The 17,383-nt window shown below is 38.9% G+C and overlaps 1 protein-coding gene across 1 annotated transcript in view; it reads left to right on the top strand.

Annotated features, from left to right (window-relative positions):
• The window catches only part of Tmx4 (thioredoxin related transmembrane protein 4), a 33,602-nt gene extending 24,752 nt beyond the window's left edge, over window positions 1-8,850 (top strand). Inside the window, exons 7-8 of the mRNA XM_051183314.1 lie at window positions 3,545-3,608; window positions 4,612-8,850. Of these exons, the coding sequence (XP_051039271.1) occupies window positions 3,545-3,608; window positions 4,612-4,961 (414 nt within the window). The 3' untranslated portion in view covers window positions 4,962-8,850. The remainder of the gene's footprint in view (window positions 1-3,544; window positions 3,609-4,611) is intronic.
• Window positions 8,851-17,383: the final 8,533 nt, after the last annotated feature.

Consider the following 17,383-nt stretch of genomic DNA (forward strand, 5'->3'; position numbering starts at 1 on the left):
TTGACTGTTATAATATAGTCTGTATTTAATTATGCATTACATTTTAAAAAAAGCTGTATAAATGCAATATCTAAAAAAGAGTAGAAGTATACATATATTTCTTTATATTAAATTTGCAGCAATAAACCAAAATCCATTCCTATGCAAAGTATATATTTCTATATCATATTCCCTTTTTTCTTTAGGAAGAAATTGACTGTGATCATGAACCATTTCTAACCAACCTCGTTTAAATTAAAACAAACATTTATAAACAATATTTGGGATTGTGGGCATAGTTCTTTCCAAACTGCTTTCTGCAGTTGGGGGCTCTGTCAATCCCAAGAGTATCCTGAGAAAACCCAGAAAACTTACCAAATCTTGGCTGGAGTAGTCTGCCCGGCTTAGTCTGAGGCTGCATCGTATCAACTGTTTTGGATATTTGATCACCTGGGCCACTGCTTCAAGGGGTCTTGCTTGATCAAACCATATTCTGGAAGCAATCCACAGCTTTGCTTTCTTTCTTTCTTTTTTCTTTTCTTTCTTTTTTTTTTTTTTTTTTTTTTTTTTTTTTTTGAAACAAAGCAGAATCTCTTTTCCAAAGTAACCTGTCCTTAGACTTAAATTTTAAAGTCAAAGCACTTTTAAAATCTATAGGTAGATTAGTCCAGTAGCATTATGATTAATGTCTTAGCAGCTGTTGCTCCTTCCTCAGCAATCAAACAATTCAAAGACAACACAATAACATACAGTACCCAGACTCTGTGTATTTTTCATTTTTACATGGCGTTTTTGTCATTACTCTATTTCTTTTACTTTTAGGGTTTTTTTTTTGTTTTTTGTTTGTTTGTTTGTTTTTTTGATACAGAGTTTCTCTGTGTAAATATGACTGTCCTGGAATTCACTCTGTGACCATGTTGGCCTTGAAATCACAGTGATCTGACTACCTCTGCCTCTCAAGTGCTGGGATTAAAGGCATTTGCCACCATGCCCAGCTATTCTATTTCTTTTTTTAAGGACTTTATCCTTTTTCTTTTCTTTCCCAAGTCTATGTATATGTTTAAATACACCGTAGACCATTTAGAGGTTTTTCTTTGAATTAGTCTTTTGCTATATATCTCTATCTTTTTCTGACCACATAAGTCTTATCTGCTAAACAGCATGGCTAAAAAAGTGGCAGCTGGACTTGCTCTATTCCTTGGCTTTCTGAGAGTCTAGGCTTCATGATGGAGTTTCTCATTCATGTCACCACCAAGAAGCATGCCATTGGCTGCTCTTGAACACCACTTAATTGTTTGGTAGTGTGTTTTTGTTGTTGTTGTTGTTGTATTTGTTTGTTTTTTCTGCTAATGCTGAGTCAGAAAACCTCTCTTAAGGGAGCCTCACCTCTGCTTTCCTCCAGCAAACAGAGCCCACCTGAGAAAATGCTGCTACCAAGAAGCTGTGCTTGTGTCTGTTTTTTGATTTTAGAATCCCTTTTTAAGCTTTTGTCAGGTTTAAGGTGGAAATTCTTGCCCCATTTGGGAATGCCATTTGTAGACAGGTTCTGTTTTACCTGGTCTCTTCAGTCCCAAGTAACCTACACACAAACTTTTTTTTTTTTAATTGCATTTTAAACTAATTAAGATAATACACTTTTTGAGATGTTTTATAGGTTATTTATTATATAGTTTCTAACTATTTTATGGCAGAAATATTTGATGATTTTTGAAGCCTCTAGATAAAAGAGTAGACTTTTTGTAAGACTATTTATATTTTTAATGAAATTTGGCTCTCTAGCAAGGTCTTTAAAAATACGAAATGTTTGGTAATTGATATTATAGTAAAGTCACAACGTGGTACGAGGCTTGACCTCCTTCATGACTGTTCTTTATCTACATTGTAGCACATCCTTGAGTTTGGCTCCTGATGTTAACTTTAGCAGTGGGTTGGAATATGGGTGCCTATATGAATCATTATTTAGGCCCAAGCTATGTCTTGTTTTATTAATTTTATTGCTAGCTAACATTGCCCACTTGCCATGGTTTAATGGAATTTGACTATACAGAAATAGAATACCGGTTCTGTGCTTCTCCTGCCTTTTGTTTAGTACTAGTTTTTCTTTGTTTTGGTTTGTTTTTGTTTTTTAATCAAGGTGTTTGGAAGTTACATGAGAATGGGCTCTTTTAAGGGTAACAGTATGAGAAAGTTTGTGGGTGAATCAAAGGTGAAGACATGACTAGTATAGGTGGGTATGGGAAACTAGTGAAAACTCTGCTCAACTGAAAGAGTTCTAGAATGTATGCCTATGTTTACAGTTTGTTTGAAATTTATATTGAAATAATATTTAGGAGGGTTATCAAATGCTTGGTTGAAGATAGAATAGACTTGAGTAAAGACTGCTCAAGTGATTGATACACTGTGATTTCTGGATACGAAATTGGGCAGATAACGTCAATAAAATAAACCTATTAATAAATTTCCAAAATATAGCAAACATTTACCTCTTTGTTCATATTGTCTTTTCTATATTTTTAAAGAATATTAAATCTGCCTTTAATAATCATTAATTTGTAATATACTTTTAAGCTAAATCTTTTACTATTATACAATTTGAAATGGTCACATTGTTATTTCACTTTAAATTACTTACTTCAGAATACCATTTTGTTATCTCCTATTGATTATAGAGAAAGTATTTCACAGTTGTCTTTATGTCTTACTTGTATAAAGAATGCTAGTTTGTATAGAACATTAAGATAAAGGAAGATAATTCTAGACAGAGCTCTGATTGGTACAGGGAGCAGCTGCCCATATCCTCCCAGACTCCCTAAGGAATGAGACATATAGCCAGGCTCTGAAGAGATTTTGGGTAGTCTTACAAAATGAATCAAAACTAAGTAGCTGGTTCAGAGACTAAATCTGAGATGGTTTCCTGAACTGGAAAAAGTAGCTGAGTACTCAGAGGAAAGCCTTTGTGCTGCTTTGTTTCACCCCTGGGTGCATGTGCCCGTGGAGGCTCTGTAACTTTGGCCTTTCTGATGGACAGCATCAGACTAAAGGCAAGACCTAGAGCAGTGCAGTTTAGCACTCTGGCACCTCTGTCATTGCCTGGAGCTGAAAACCTAGCCCAGGCTTGCAGCCATATGAAGTTTTATCCTGCTGGCCTCTTCTCTACTGTGAGTCTTCATGGAGTTGAATGGAAATAGCAGAGGAGGGCAGGGCATTTCCCATAAGAAAAGTCATTGCTTCATATAAGCATGGCTGTTATATTTATTATCTTTTCCCAAATTTTAAAAGATAATTAAATGTTGTTCTTGATTGAAGCCTCCTGACAGTTAAACTGTTTTATTATATGCTATTTTTCACATGACTCAGTTTGAGGATCAAGTACATATTTTACAACTTTCTTGTATATGGGCATACCCTGGAGTACTCTTCAACTCAACTGTACTTTCTGAAGGCTTTGGCCAGCTGCTAAGGATCTGTCTAAGGATATCTGGTTATGGGACACATATCTGATGTTGTTGAGGTAGTTGGCAATTTGTCTTGTCTACTCACTGTGAAGTCACTTTGTTCCCTCCAGGTCCTAGTGGTGATTTCAGAATGCTTCTATGTGCCACTTCCAAGAGCTTCATCTGAACGTTCTGGTGAGTCTGAAAAGTTCGCTTGGGTAGAGTTTATAGAGTTTTCTGGTATTCTGTGGCTCTGCATTTGGTTCTAGCATTCAGTCAATCACTGAGCATCCAGTTATATCTATTGAATTCCTTAAAGATGTGTTTATTCTCCATATCAATTTGAATAAAACTTACTTTCCTCTTAAAAATTAGAAAATATTTCATATTGAAGATTGCATTTTTCTCTTGGGCTTACCCCTGTCATTTTTCAGTGGGCAACTTTTATTCTTGAATTGGAAGGAATGATTCCTAGAGAAACTCACATTCCTTGAGTCTGCAACAGCTTGTCACTATCTCAAGTCCTTTAACAACAGCTTGCCCAAATCTGCATTTATTCTCTTTACTTCTGGGCCTAACTGGCTCTCAATTTGATTGCCTTTATTCTTAGTGTTGAATTTTCTCAAGAGTTTAAATAAGGTCATGTCTGTAGCTCTTGAAGTCTTTAAGACTTCATAGATAGCTAGATAATGTGTCCAACCTTCAGCATTATGGTGTAAGAAAGGGAGCCAGTGTGTAAATAGCTGCAGCATTCTCTGGCTTCAAGCCTAGCCCAAGTGATGTTACGTTGCTAAAGTTCATTAACTATCACTATTCCTAACTCATATTTTATCAGGTTCACTTTGTGGTAAGAGGAGGCCTTTCCTTCCTGACTTTGTCCTCAAACTCTTAGGGAGCAGGACTCTCTTTGGTTGCTACAACCAGTGAGTCACTAAGGCTTTTACACTGTATATAATTATAGCACAAACAAGAACTTGTCCTCTGTTTCCAGCTGCTCTGCCATCAATTCAGTGATGCTCCTGTAGGGAGATATTAAATCTCTAGATGGGCTAAGCTTCAACCAGAAAACCTGTTCACATGATACTGGCATTTTGAGGGGAGAAACCTCCCCATTTATCTATCTGTTGGTTAAACAATGAGCTCATTACTAAATCGCCATTCAGAGGGTTTATTTTTTCTTTCTCTCTTCTGTCCATAGAGCAGGACCAGAGGCCAGAGGAGGTACAAGGAGCTGATCAGCTGCAGGATGCAGAGGAAGATAAGGATGACTCAAATGAAGAAGAAAACAAAGACAGTCTTGTGGATGATGAGGAAGAGAAAGAGGACCTCGGCGATGAGGACGAAGCAGAGGAATACGAGGAAGAGGACAACCTGGCAGGCAGCATGGATGAGGAGAGAAGTGACGCTAATGACCACGGAGTACTGCACGAGGGCAGTGTTTCCCCGGGGGACCTTGAGCCTGGTGAAGCTCACTCAGCTGACACACAGGAGTTGGCGGAAGACTCACTGAGGCAGCGGAAGAGTCAGCATGCAGACAAGGGACCATAGGTTTCATGATGCCATTTCTACAAGTACAGGCCAGAAAAATATGTCTGCTTTTCTCTGGTTTGTAGATTAAGCCAAATCCTTAGTTTTTATTTATTGTTTTCCTGAAAGAGTGATGTTCACTCTTAAAAAATGATCTCTCCTCCTGTGGTCACATGGTAGTAAACCTCTGTGTCCTAAAGAGAGTCAGAGACAGCACTCAGCCACCATGGTGTAAGGATCTTTGTGGGAATTTAGATGGAGAACAAGTTGATATACCTGGGGGCCAAAGAGTCAACCAGAGGACCCCTCTCTAGTCCTCCATAGCACCTTTAGAAATGAGGCTGCTGGCCTAAAAATAGTGAGAGCAAAGCCACGTTACTCCTGAGTATCCTTGAAGTACAGGAAGAGTCTTCATTGTTAAGCATTTGTTTTTGTCATGTAAGAAACACTGGGTACCACATCCCCTCCAGACACTCTCTTGGGGCTAGAAATTCTAGAGACCTATCTGTAGATACAACTTCAGAAAAAGAGGAAGGAGAAGAAGGAGAAGCAGCAGCAGCAGCTAGGGAGTCATCTGAGCTCTCTTCGTCTCTGTTGTCTTTCATTTCTTACCTTTAATTTCTGTGACTTCTGCACTGTGGGACTGAGGAATACCACATTTCCTAACTGCTCTTTAGTGAGAGCAGCAGACAGCAGGAGTCTGTCTCCATTACCCTTACTCGATTTAAAGCTATAGGTAATCAATCATGGCTGATGAGGCTAAAACTGCTAAGGATCTCAAAGCACTGCTGTAATCTTTGGCAGTTCAGAAGGTAGTAGGGGTTTCGTGGGACAGTTGTAAACAAACCACAGCTGGTTTTGGTCAGCCTGTAGTACTTCCAGGATCACTTCTTCAAGGGTTCCTTTAGCCATGTTCTTTGTTTTACTGAACTCCAAAGTGCTTTGTCTTGTTAAAGAAGGTTGTTCTGTGAAGCTGACTTCAGGTCTGTGTTGTTTAGTTTCTATCTCAAGGGGTTCTTTACCTCTGGAGCCACTTTAATAATAACTGGAAAGCATGCCTGCTTTTCTTTTAGTGATGTGCTTTAGGTGAAAATTGATGAAAGTCCATATCAAGAGATGAAAGGTGTGATGTTTTTTCCATCTTCCTTAATCCTCTGGAGAACTGTATTGTTACAAATTTCTCCCTACTCAATCTGGTATCAGTATCAAGGGAAACCAGATTCTTTAAAAACATCTCTAATCTCCTCTCCTACCCTTTCATTATCTTTAGAATAAATTTATAAAATTAGATTCTAGATATATGAAAGATGCATATACATAATGAGTTGAGTCAGAATAATGAGTACAGGTTTTTTAAGAAGGGATGTGTATTATACCTCTCTGACTGTTTATATAACCCTTTCTCTGCATTAGCTGCTATCAGGAGGCTCAAAGGTGGTAGGTTCAGAATCTGCCTTCCTGTACTGCATGAGGCTGCTACAAACCTTGCACAAAGGCAAATTTTATTGTGACAATCCATTCTTTATAAATGTTTTTATTTCATCTTTGTAACTTTGTTAGCTGTCAACTCAAGGCTGAGGCCACCACAGAACTGAAGGGAGACCTTTCTGCCCTCCCTTGTTCCTGCCCTCCAACATATCTTGACTTAAAAAGCAGTGGTTCTGTGGTGGCTGTTATCTTCCTGCTAGAGCTGAGATTCAGCTTCTCTTCTACCCATGCGTTTCCTTCCCTTGTAATTAGATGCATGGAGTGCTCAAGGAATAAATTAAGCTCAGAGTAGTGGGCAAGGGAAGGCTCCCTGTCTCTGCTCTATGTAGTACCCCTGCCTCCTCTAAATTGAAGTACTGGGTTTGACTGCGATGTTTGACTAGAGGGAAGGCTTGAAGAATTAATCTGCCTTGACTTTTAGAAATGTTTCAAAAACAGTTTCTAATTGGACTCTGAATAGTACCTAATGTACCATGAGATAATATATTTCCTTTCTTAATAATACATATAATAAATAGGAGGATGGGGAAAAAAGTCAAGAAGAGAGTCCAGTTCAGTAAAATTATATTTATCTATAGGAGTCATTTTTCCTAGCCTTTCCCCTTTTTAACATCCTGGCAAAAATTGGGTTTCTAGTAAATAGTCAATACTATTTACTAGTCTAGTAAATAGTAAGTACTAATTTAATTTCTTTCCATTTGAAGCCTTTAGGTTTATTTTCAATATTTAGTTGATATAAAATTAAAGGAGAAAAGTCAACTGAAAATTAGATCAGTATTTAATATACTTTATTTTTGTGTACATAGCAAACTTAATGCAGAAGTGCATGGAAACATGATTTTATAAAACAAAACTAACCATGCTTCTCCTCCACTGCCATATCTGCTATTTAATTGTAGAATACTATTTTCTGTATGTTATAATTGTGCAAATGAGATAGTGATAGTAGAACAGGAATGTACAGTGCTTTGTGTACAGGTAGTTAGAGTAAGGTGCCTTGTTCTTTATTGGAATACCTGAAAATTCCACTTACCTCTTTTTTAAAATTTCTTTTACTGTTTGCCTCCTTATCTGTGCTGAACCATGCCAGATTGCTTAGACTCTCATGGAGGCAATGCACAGGCAATTTCACTTTCTTGTTGTTGTTATTATTGTGTTTTGAGGATAATCATGAAACAGGTAAGGGGTGGCTCATTCACTTCACAGCCATTGAACTGCATGGCATTCAGTACAATCTCATTTGTACGTAGGATCTGTACCTGTTATCCATAATAACTAGTGCAATAGAAGGTAAACAAGTTTGAGACAGATCAGCTCTGGGCAAGTGAGAAAGGCTCATATTTACTTTTTAGGTCCAGTCCCCTGGCTGATAAGATATTGTCACATGGTTTGAGTGTATGTAAGCTTGAAACATCTGTTGGAGATGATTAAAATGCTCGTTAAGGGGTATCTACCATGTGGTAGTTTGTAAGATGGGAAAAAATACAGTCCAGAGGGAAGTTTTAACGGACCGAAAAGGGTGAATGATATTTCCACATAAAATCCTAAGCCTGAAGTGAGAGAAAGAGGGGAGATTAGTGCTTCTTTGTTGATGTGTACAGGTTTTCTGTGTTCTTTCTTGTAGTGTCCTGCTGCTATTTCTGCCAGTATTGTGATTGACTAGCCTGTCAGATCTGTCAGCTGTTTGCAAAGTGTATGTGTAAGTCTTGTGCCAACAGGGATTCTCCCAGGGTTGTGTCTTTCTTTACCTCATTCTTGGACTTGGTCCTCTTGAGATTGTAGCTTGTCTGACAGCAGCCAAGGTGGAGTCTGATAGAAGCTGCTGGGTCGGTTCTTTGAGCAGCTACCCAAAGCAGGTAGTTCAACTGAGAAACCCTGGACAGCTCCAGCCTAGCACATGGACCTCCGAGGCGTATTTTCTAAAGTGTGTAGATGGTGATTCTGTTCCCATGTGGCTCTGACTTATTTCTTATGTGGTTGAATTAAAATTCAAATAAATTTGTTTCTAGACAGCTTTGTAGAAATGCAATTTTATACTAAAATCTGTTCATTTGTAAGTCAATACATTATAAAATGGTTGTGTTTATTCTTTGTATTAGTTTTGATTATTTATCTCAGTGTATTTATTTTTCTTTGCCTATGTATTCTGTGCTCACAAATAGATGTGTAGCAACTGAAATGAGAAATCATTATATCATTTCAAGTACTACATTGCCTGCATTACAAATGCTCTGATCAGAGAATTGTGTATAACCCTGACCTACATATTGCCATTTGATTGTCAAGTTACATTTGTGTCAAAACCAATTAATGGTAGTGATGACCAAGTGAAACAGAATGTGTACTGCTTTTTCATATAAATATTTTCACACAAAAAGTATTTGTGGAGGCAGTTGAAAATACTACTTTGTTAAGAAAACAATTTCCTTCTGTGTTTTTTCTCTGACTTCATTCTCTTTTCCTACCTGAACTTGGCGAAATCCCTGTCATGCGCTCAAGGTCAATGCCAAAGATATAAGGGCTTCTCAACACATCACAGCTCATTGTACTGTCTGTGGGAGCTCAGTGCACTTGCTGTGGCCAGGGCTGGTGCATTTAGTGAATGACTCTGCTATTCCTCCAAGAAGCTGTACTTCCAAAGTCTCCTAGGACTTACAAAAGATTATCTCAACTTGCCTGTTCTCACCATGGTAGCAATCAAAAAGCACAAAGACATAAATATAAGGAGTATGGTTTTTGTGTCCACCGCCTGGTCTCGTCCCGCCGCCCCGCCAGCCCCAAATAACACACTGAGACTCTGTATTTGATATAATTCGGTTGGCCCATTACTAGTTTCTTATTGGCTAGCTCTGTCTTAATTATTAACCCATTTCTATGTATTTCCATGTGGTTTCACCTACCGGGGAGTGGGGCGGGTGTCTGGTCTCCCCGGTCTCTCCATGCTGACTCCTCCTTACTACTTCCTCTTTCCTCCTTGTCTCCTAGTTCCTCCTATCTTCCTTTCCTATTGGCCAACAGTTCTTTATTCATTAACCAGTATGAGAAATAAATATACATAATGGCATCTCCTATCACATAAAGGCGAGTTGTACACACTCACACACTGGTATAATGGAGATTTGATTTGTCCCTTTTGAAAGATAGTAGTGAGCTGTACAATGGTGCGAGGGGGAATTACTAAGTTTTCCCATTCTCTTTACCAAAGCAAAGTTCAGGTCCCTGTCCCTGTGTAGATGGACCCTGGTGAACACTTTTAATGGACCCCTTGTGTAGATTTTGAACCTGCTTTTCTTTTTTCTTGAGTGAATGATGGCTAAATAGTTTCTTATTCATCTTCCCACAAGTATTTTCTCCAGTTTCAGTGACTTTCATACTCTGTAATTTATAGATCCCATGAGTAAGTTAAGTAGGATTCTGCTTTATCCTACTGATTTAACATGAGTTGCCCCATTGGAAAGTCTTTTTGCCATCAGAATATAGAGTATTTCTAATAAAAATAATCTGAGAATAGTTTGATGAAAATAATTTTTTAGACGTGACTCTCTAAGGTACATTTGGTAAGCAGTGTGGTAGAACAGAAAATTGCAAGATACTACAAAACTTAGCAATGTTGGCTACAGTATGGCTGCTGTTTTTAAGGGCAGACTTGAGCTCAAGAGATTAATGGACTTAAAATATGAGGCAAAGGAGCTGTTGGGTCTGTCTTGTGATGATGAAAAGCTCACTTCCGCTGGAATCCACTGACTACATGGTTTATTGGTTCTCCAGATCATGGGTAAAAGACTTGGCTGAAAACTTCATCTCTATTCTTGGCAAAATAAAAGCTTACCAGCACATGAAGACCAAGAAAGCTTCTCTTTTGGATAGGTCTCTGTGCAGACAAAAGAGTTCCCTAAAAGCATAGGCATGAGCTTGGCTTTAAATAAGTTGGTGTTTAGATTCATTCTAGCTTTACACTTAATACCAAAAAAACTGAACCAAACATTTCTCATGTGAAGGCTGATGGGGCAGGAAGGAAAGGGTGTAGTGGCAGAAGCAATTTTTAAAAATTACTTTTGAAAACATCCTCAACATGGCTTAAAATTCATTGAACTCTGTAATTAAAGTCACATAAGGAAGCTGTTCAACAGACAGCAGATGTAAAGCCCAGGGTCTGAAGCCAGGAGAGTAGGAGAGCCTTTGGGAGGTGGGGCTTGAAGAAGATGGGAGGAGATGTAGGCAGGGGAGACATAATGTGGACACATAGATTGCTAGTTGGGCAGGTGCTGCTGGGCACCCAGGCACACACTTGTACATGTGTGGCACATGTGTAATCCAGCACATAGGCTGTGGGTAGTCTCACAAGCCTCTAGAGACTAGCTGGAAAAGGCAAATGGTGAGGGCATTTGCCCCCACTCTCAAGGGTGTATTTTCTCAAAACAGAAATTACATTCTGCCAGGAATATAACATTTCATCATTGTTTAACTTCAGATCTTGAATGTTCAATGGCAACCATCATTAGGTTATTGTACCCTGAATGTCAGGTGCCAGCCATGTTTTAACTGACTCAGACCAGATACCTATACTAGTACCCATGTTGCCCAAATTCTAATTGCTCCAGACTGCCTTCTGTTCCCTATAGTAGGATTAGATTGGCTAAATCTTTGATATTAAAAAAAACATTTGAAAAAGTTTAAAAACAAAAGGATTGTCTATGAAAGGATAGAATACTACTATAAGGTTCACCTCTATCAAAAGGATTGAAGTTCAGTACGGTTTTTCGCTACGCAAATGAAGCCCACAAAATCCATTCAACTCTTGTGGGGCAATACAAAGGATTTCAACTTAGATGGTACATTTAACTATTTTAATTGTGAGACAGTCTCTGGATCATTTTACATAATATTTGGTATTATGTAATCTAGGCATATGTTAGCAATGAATGAATGTTAGCAATGTACCCCCTTAGGACTCTCCAAGTGCTGACATTGAACACTGAAAAGCAACATATATTATTACACTGGTAGGGAGTAGATGCTTGGAAGCAGCCACTGAGCAGCCTCCTGCTGCTGGATCCCAGTGCCACCCCATCCCAGAGATGCAAACTTCAGCAAGTGATTCATGGTCCATGAGTCTCCTCTTCACTCTGAGGGTAACAGGTGAGAATTTTAACCAACCCCATGAATATAACTCAAGAAGTTGTTCTAAAAGGTAACATGCATATAATGTTTATGTCATCAGTGTTTCTAAGGTACCACTTCAGGACCTACGAGTGATCCTGGGGAAGGATCAGGCATATTGAGAAACAGCAATGGTTTTTAGAGCTTGCCTCTGGAGTCAGCTTGGCTAAGGGTGGCAGAGCTTGTGAAGTCCCAGACTGTCTCAGAAACATCTCACTTTAGGAATGAGGATAAGCTCCAACTAAGCAGACATAGAGGTAGAACTCAACCTTTGCTTTCATCCTAAAATCTGAAATGATGCTAGAAGCAGAAGCAGGTATAAATGCTGCAGGAAATTTACTAGGCACACTTGGGGTCCTAGGTTGAATGTTCGTTCTTTCTAAAATTCTGTTGTGAGATAGTTTGCTATGGTTTATTTAAATCTTGAAGACCCTGTTGTCATATCTGAGTGGATTGCTGCTTTCAAAGGACTGCAGTCTAGCAATCATTCATTTCTACATTACTTCTTTTCTCTCTTAGTTCCCAAAACTATCACTTTCATAAGGCAGTGTGCACCTTCATTCATCTTTTATGCTGTCTCTGGAAATTCTCCTCAGGTGCCTCCAAAGGACAAGTTAATTGTTTCCTTTCCCATTACCACTTTTACTTATACTCATCTTTACTCCTTTTGGAAAGGTTTTCTTCCTACCTCCAGGGTTTCCTTTAACTTAAGGTTTCCACTGTGCAACTGAGCCTTGGAGCTTTAGGTAATTGGAAAACTACAAACAGTGCAACCAGAGTTCTTGATCTGGAGAGGTTGTAGATGTAGAGGCTGTGCATATCAGCATGTATGGAATTGTGCATGTGTGTGACTACTCTTTCCGTTTTCTGCCAGCCAACTTCTCTAGTCAAGTCTATCAACTTCTGGGTACAGCCACCATCATCAAAACTCATTGTTCTCTTCAAAAACAACTGAGGCAGAGAATGGGAAATCTCCCAGAAGGCCAAGCTTTCCTGCCCTTTTTGCTTTCCCACAGTCCACAGCCCTTGAGTCTTAAGAGTCTCCTCCCCAGCAGGGTTGTCTAGGTGCTTGCATCCCTCCAAGTTTGCCAGGCAGCAGTGATTTCCTCATATAGACTCACAGTTGGATACTATGTTGTCCTCTGGTTAGTCTCAGTTTCTGGTTAGTGTCAGTATCCCCTACACACACACACACACACACACACACACACACACACACACACACACACACACACAAGAACAGTATGTTTTCTTTAAAACTAGATAGTCACGAAAGCTGTCTTAAAATTAATATTCAGTTTGCAACTCCATGAGGGGAATTTTTCTTTTTAGAAGCAAATTTATTATACTCTACAAGTATGATTTTTTCAAATTGGAACCGATTGCACTTGAGACTTCATCATTGTTCCACGGGTCTGGCTTTCATACCAAACATGCACTATTGACCTAGGAGAAATTTTAATGTGGGAAACATTGGGTTCCAACATACATCAAAAGGCAGACTTATTGCTAGACTATAACCACATCCAAATTACTGACTTTGTGGTCTAATCTTTCCAGGCAGCCAGCTCCAGAAATATAATTAACTTTATCTCTAGATTGAATACTCTAATGGAGTCTAATTTGTCATTCAGATCAACTTAAGATCCCCATGCATTTATTTTCTACTAGGTACAAGGTGTTATGCTTAAGTTTCTACCTCCTCTCTCATCCTTCATTCTCCTCTCTGTTTCCCTGGATCCTTTTTGCTTGAGTCTTAATCTTTTATCTCCTCCTCCTTTTTCTTCCTCACATCAGCTTTTCTATCTCTCTATATCTCAATGTTTTCTGCTAGATTTCTTTTCATCTTTCATTTTGTTTTGTTCTTTTTTTTTTCTGATCCAACTGCCCTAAAGATGAATAACGAGGTCTGTAGCATACAAGGGAAAAAAAGAAAAGGGAATAAGTGAGTATTCTATAATGGGGAGGAGCTGTCAGGTGACATGTCATTTCACTGTGCAATGATGGAATAATAGATTTCCACTGATGCTGCTATTGCACTGTGCACTGGGTTTTTGCTTACAACTGCCAAACTGCTCATGTTTGTTTGTTGCTCTGTAAGTCTGGATGCTTTAAGTCTATTTTCTTATTTATATATAGGAAATTTTTTCCCTTTCTCTTTCTCTCTCTCTCTGTGGTGTGTGTGTGTGTGTGTGTGTGTGTGTGTGTGTGTGTGTGTGTGTGTGTGAGAGAGAGAGAGAGAGAGAGAGAGAAGGAGAAGAGAGATGTGTGCATGTGTAGAAGCATGTTTGCATGTGTGTGAGTTTGTATGTATGAATGAGTGTGGAGAACAGAGGTTGATGCTGGGTTTCTTTCTCAACACTCCACTGTACTTAAGAAATCAGGGTCTCTCACTATCTCTCATTTCAGGTCCTTGGTACTAGAACTACAGATGTGTCTCCACACCTTGCACACTAGCTTATCTAGGGTTTCTATTGCTGTGAAGAGACATCATGAATACAGTAACTCTTACAAAGTAAAACATTTAATTGGGTGGCTCACAGTTCCAGAGGTTTAGTCCATTATCATCATGTAGGGACATGGCGGCATACTGACAGTCATGGTGCTGGGAAAAGAGATGAGACTTCACCATCGTGATCCACAGCCAACACAAAGTGAACTGCCTCTACACTGGGCACAGCTTGAGACCTCAAGGAAATCTCAAGGACCAACCCAACAATGACACACTTCCTCCAACAAGGTCACACCTGCTCCAACAAAGTCACACCTCCTAATAGTGTCACTCTCTTTGGGGACCATTTCTTTCAAAACACGACAGTGGCTTTTATGTGGGTGTTGGGGATCACTTACTGGTTCATTTTCCAGCTCTGAAACAATTACATTTGAGTAAAGTGTAATCCACAGATATGACAGGTGCAATTTCTAACTCCCCAGACTTCATCATGTCTGCTCAAGAGTGATTTACCTGAAAAGTTTAGGCAAGGCAAATTTTGTGTGGATTTGCCCTCCCTCCTTTCACAAGTTCCTCAAAGAGTGAATGCAGTGGTTCTCAAGATTTCTCTTTCTGGGTAATTTCCTATGTGACTCCCACCCAAGGCCTGCTGTCTTGAGCACCACACTAATCTTTACCTAAGGAAACTTTTTCTATCAGAAAAAGAAACAATAATTAGTTTTCCTTTAAAAGGATGCATTAAGCCAGTGGGGATTGGAAAGAAGTTAGTCCCACTGTGGAAATTTGCAAAAATGGGCTGACATTTTAAGTTACAACGTTTTTAGTTTAGCTAAAGTTTAACAAAGATTTCTGTTCGTGATATAACTCAGCAAAAAACAGTGATGTGTGGATTTCTCATTTTTAAAAACCTAAAGCATACACGAGGGCATTGTTTCAAAGAAGAGAATGCCGATAGACAAGTCTGATAAATATTTCAGTTCACAAGCAATCACTGTAAAATAATAATATTCTAAGAAGTCTTCTCAATCCTGATTCTATTATTCTGTCCCTCCCACTCTGTCTGTCTGTCTGTCTCTGTCTCTGTATGTGTGTATGCCTTTCTGTGGGTATGTATGTATGTGCTGATGTAGGGTCTGTATATATGTGCCCATGTACATGCTTGTCTTCCTCTATTACCCTCCACTTTATTTTGTGAAACAGAGTCTCACATTGAACTTAGTTTGCCAATTTCTCTATATTAGCTGGCCAGCATCTCTGGAATCTTGTATCTACCTCCCTACTGCTGGAATTATAGCCACCTGTCACCTTTCCTCACTTTTTTCTCAAGTAAGGTCCTTATGCTTATGTGGCAAGGACCTTACTGATAGAAACATTTCCTTGGCTCTCAATCTTGATTCTTTAAAAAAAATGTATTTGTTTATTTGTACTTGTTTATTTATGTGCACATGGATAGGTGTGCAAACTGGTGGATGTGTGGAGGCCAGGGGACAATTTTCAGGTGTCAGTTCTTTTTTTTTTTACCATGTGAATTCCAGAGATTGAATTCAGTTCAGCAGTCTTGATGGCTAGCTAATTTAATAGCACATATAAATATTTAGTGAGGGAAACATTCATTAGGGAATCCATGCAGCCCAGTGTAGGAAATTTCTTTGGAAGTTATTACCTTTCAGTAAGAGTGTCAATGAAAGGAAATGGGAAAAGGCAACAGAAATTCTACATCCTCTCATTAGAACTTCCATTCCAGGTACTGTTCCATTTTATATGTATCCAAACATTTAGGAAAACCAGATTCCTTTACAGGAATTACTTAATATTATTAAAAGTCGGCATTTTATTTTCACCAGCAATGCTGACTCCTGGCTGAAAGAATAATAAAAATACATTTTCTTTCTACCTGTAAATACTGATTAAAATAAATAACCTGCCTATAGGGCCATGATTTTTAACTCCATCATTTTACATTTCTTGTGCTTTTGAGCATTCTCTCCATTGAGAAATTGCTTCCTGCATATGGAAAATGATGCCATCTTCTTTCTGGAAAATGTGGGTATCTATCAATACGGAAATCACATTAACAGACACTTTCCTGTTTCCAAGAGCCAAAAGACCGGACTAATTTGTAAGATCCTTATCCACATGTCTTCTGGAAAATCCTATTAAGATAAAAGTGCTGCAAGTTATAAGCTGGCCAGTCTCCTGATGATGTCTAGCACTTGCTCTCTGGGTGGATGAATGTGGCGCCTAGGAGGGAAGCAAAAGGTGGATGTGGACTTACTGATGGCTTGGCAGGAAGAAGAGGCCATGCATTTTTGCTTTGTTTACAGAAGTAACCTAAAAGATAAAATGGGCGATTGTCATACATAATGACTTGAAAATCTTCTGGTGTTGATGGTAATTTTTCTCCCAGTTGTTTTCCTGGGGGAAATTTATTATTTTCTCCTAACACTCCAACCTTATCCTTTTTGCATCACCCCCCCCACACACACACACACACTTTTTGTGAACAAGAAGCAAAATAGGATTCTTGAGGAACTATGGATCTTAATTTCAGAAGTCATTCCTTGGTGGGGAGTTCCAGCTTAGAAAAGAGCAGATTTTTATTGGAATATTGTCTTATATAAGCTTGGAAAGCTAGCCACAGTATCTGTTATTTGTCTTTTCACAAAAAAGGCTTGCCCATCTCTGAAGCTTTAGAGAAACACACCCACACACACACACACACACACACACACACACACACACACCCCAACAAATAACGGAAAACATTTCTGCTTTTGTAGCTCACTGTGAGCTGATGGATGAACTTCACTTTTGGAGATGAAGCCTTCTTTCCTGATTACAAGGAGGCTATTGACACGAACTAACTTTATAATGGCCATTAGAACCTTGGAAAGTTCTGTTGCTCTTTTGTTTCCCAGAAAAGAGTGATGGGAGATGTCATTCTGTAAATATGGTTCTCTTATTGGTTAATGAATAAAGAACTATTGGCCAATAGGAAAGGAAGACAGGTGGGACTAGGAGACAAAGAGGATTCTGGAAGTGGGAGGGAGGAGATCCAAGATGGAGGATGGAGAGAAGAACGCCAGCTCCTCTCTCCGGTAAGATAAGACCATGTGGAAGTACTTAGATTAATAGAAATGGGTTAATATTTAAGACAGAGGTAGCCAATAAGAAGCTAGTAATTGGCCAACAGCATTTATATCAAATACAGAGTCTCTGTGTGTTATTTGGGGCTGGCATGGTTCTGGGACCAGGGCTGGCAGGAAAACCTTACTCCTAACAAAAGAGGGCTGAAATAGTGGCACTTTAATTTACCAGACTAAAAGAGTCTTTCTTAGAACAT

This window comes from Phodopus roborovskii, unplaced genomic scaffold (assembly GCF_943737965.1).
Source record: "Phodopus roborovskii unplaced genomic scaffold, PHOROB, whole genome shotgun sequence".
In the NCBI taxonomy this organism is placed as follows: Eukaryota; Metazoa; Chordata; class Mammalia; order Rodentia; family Cricetidae; genus Phodopus; species Phodopus roborovskii.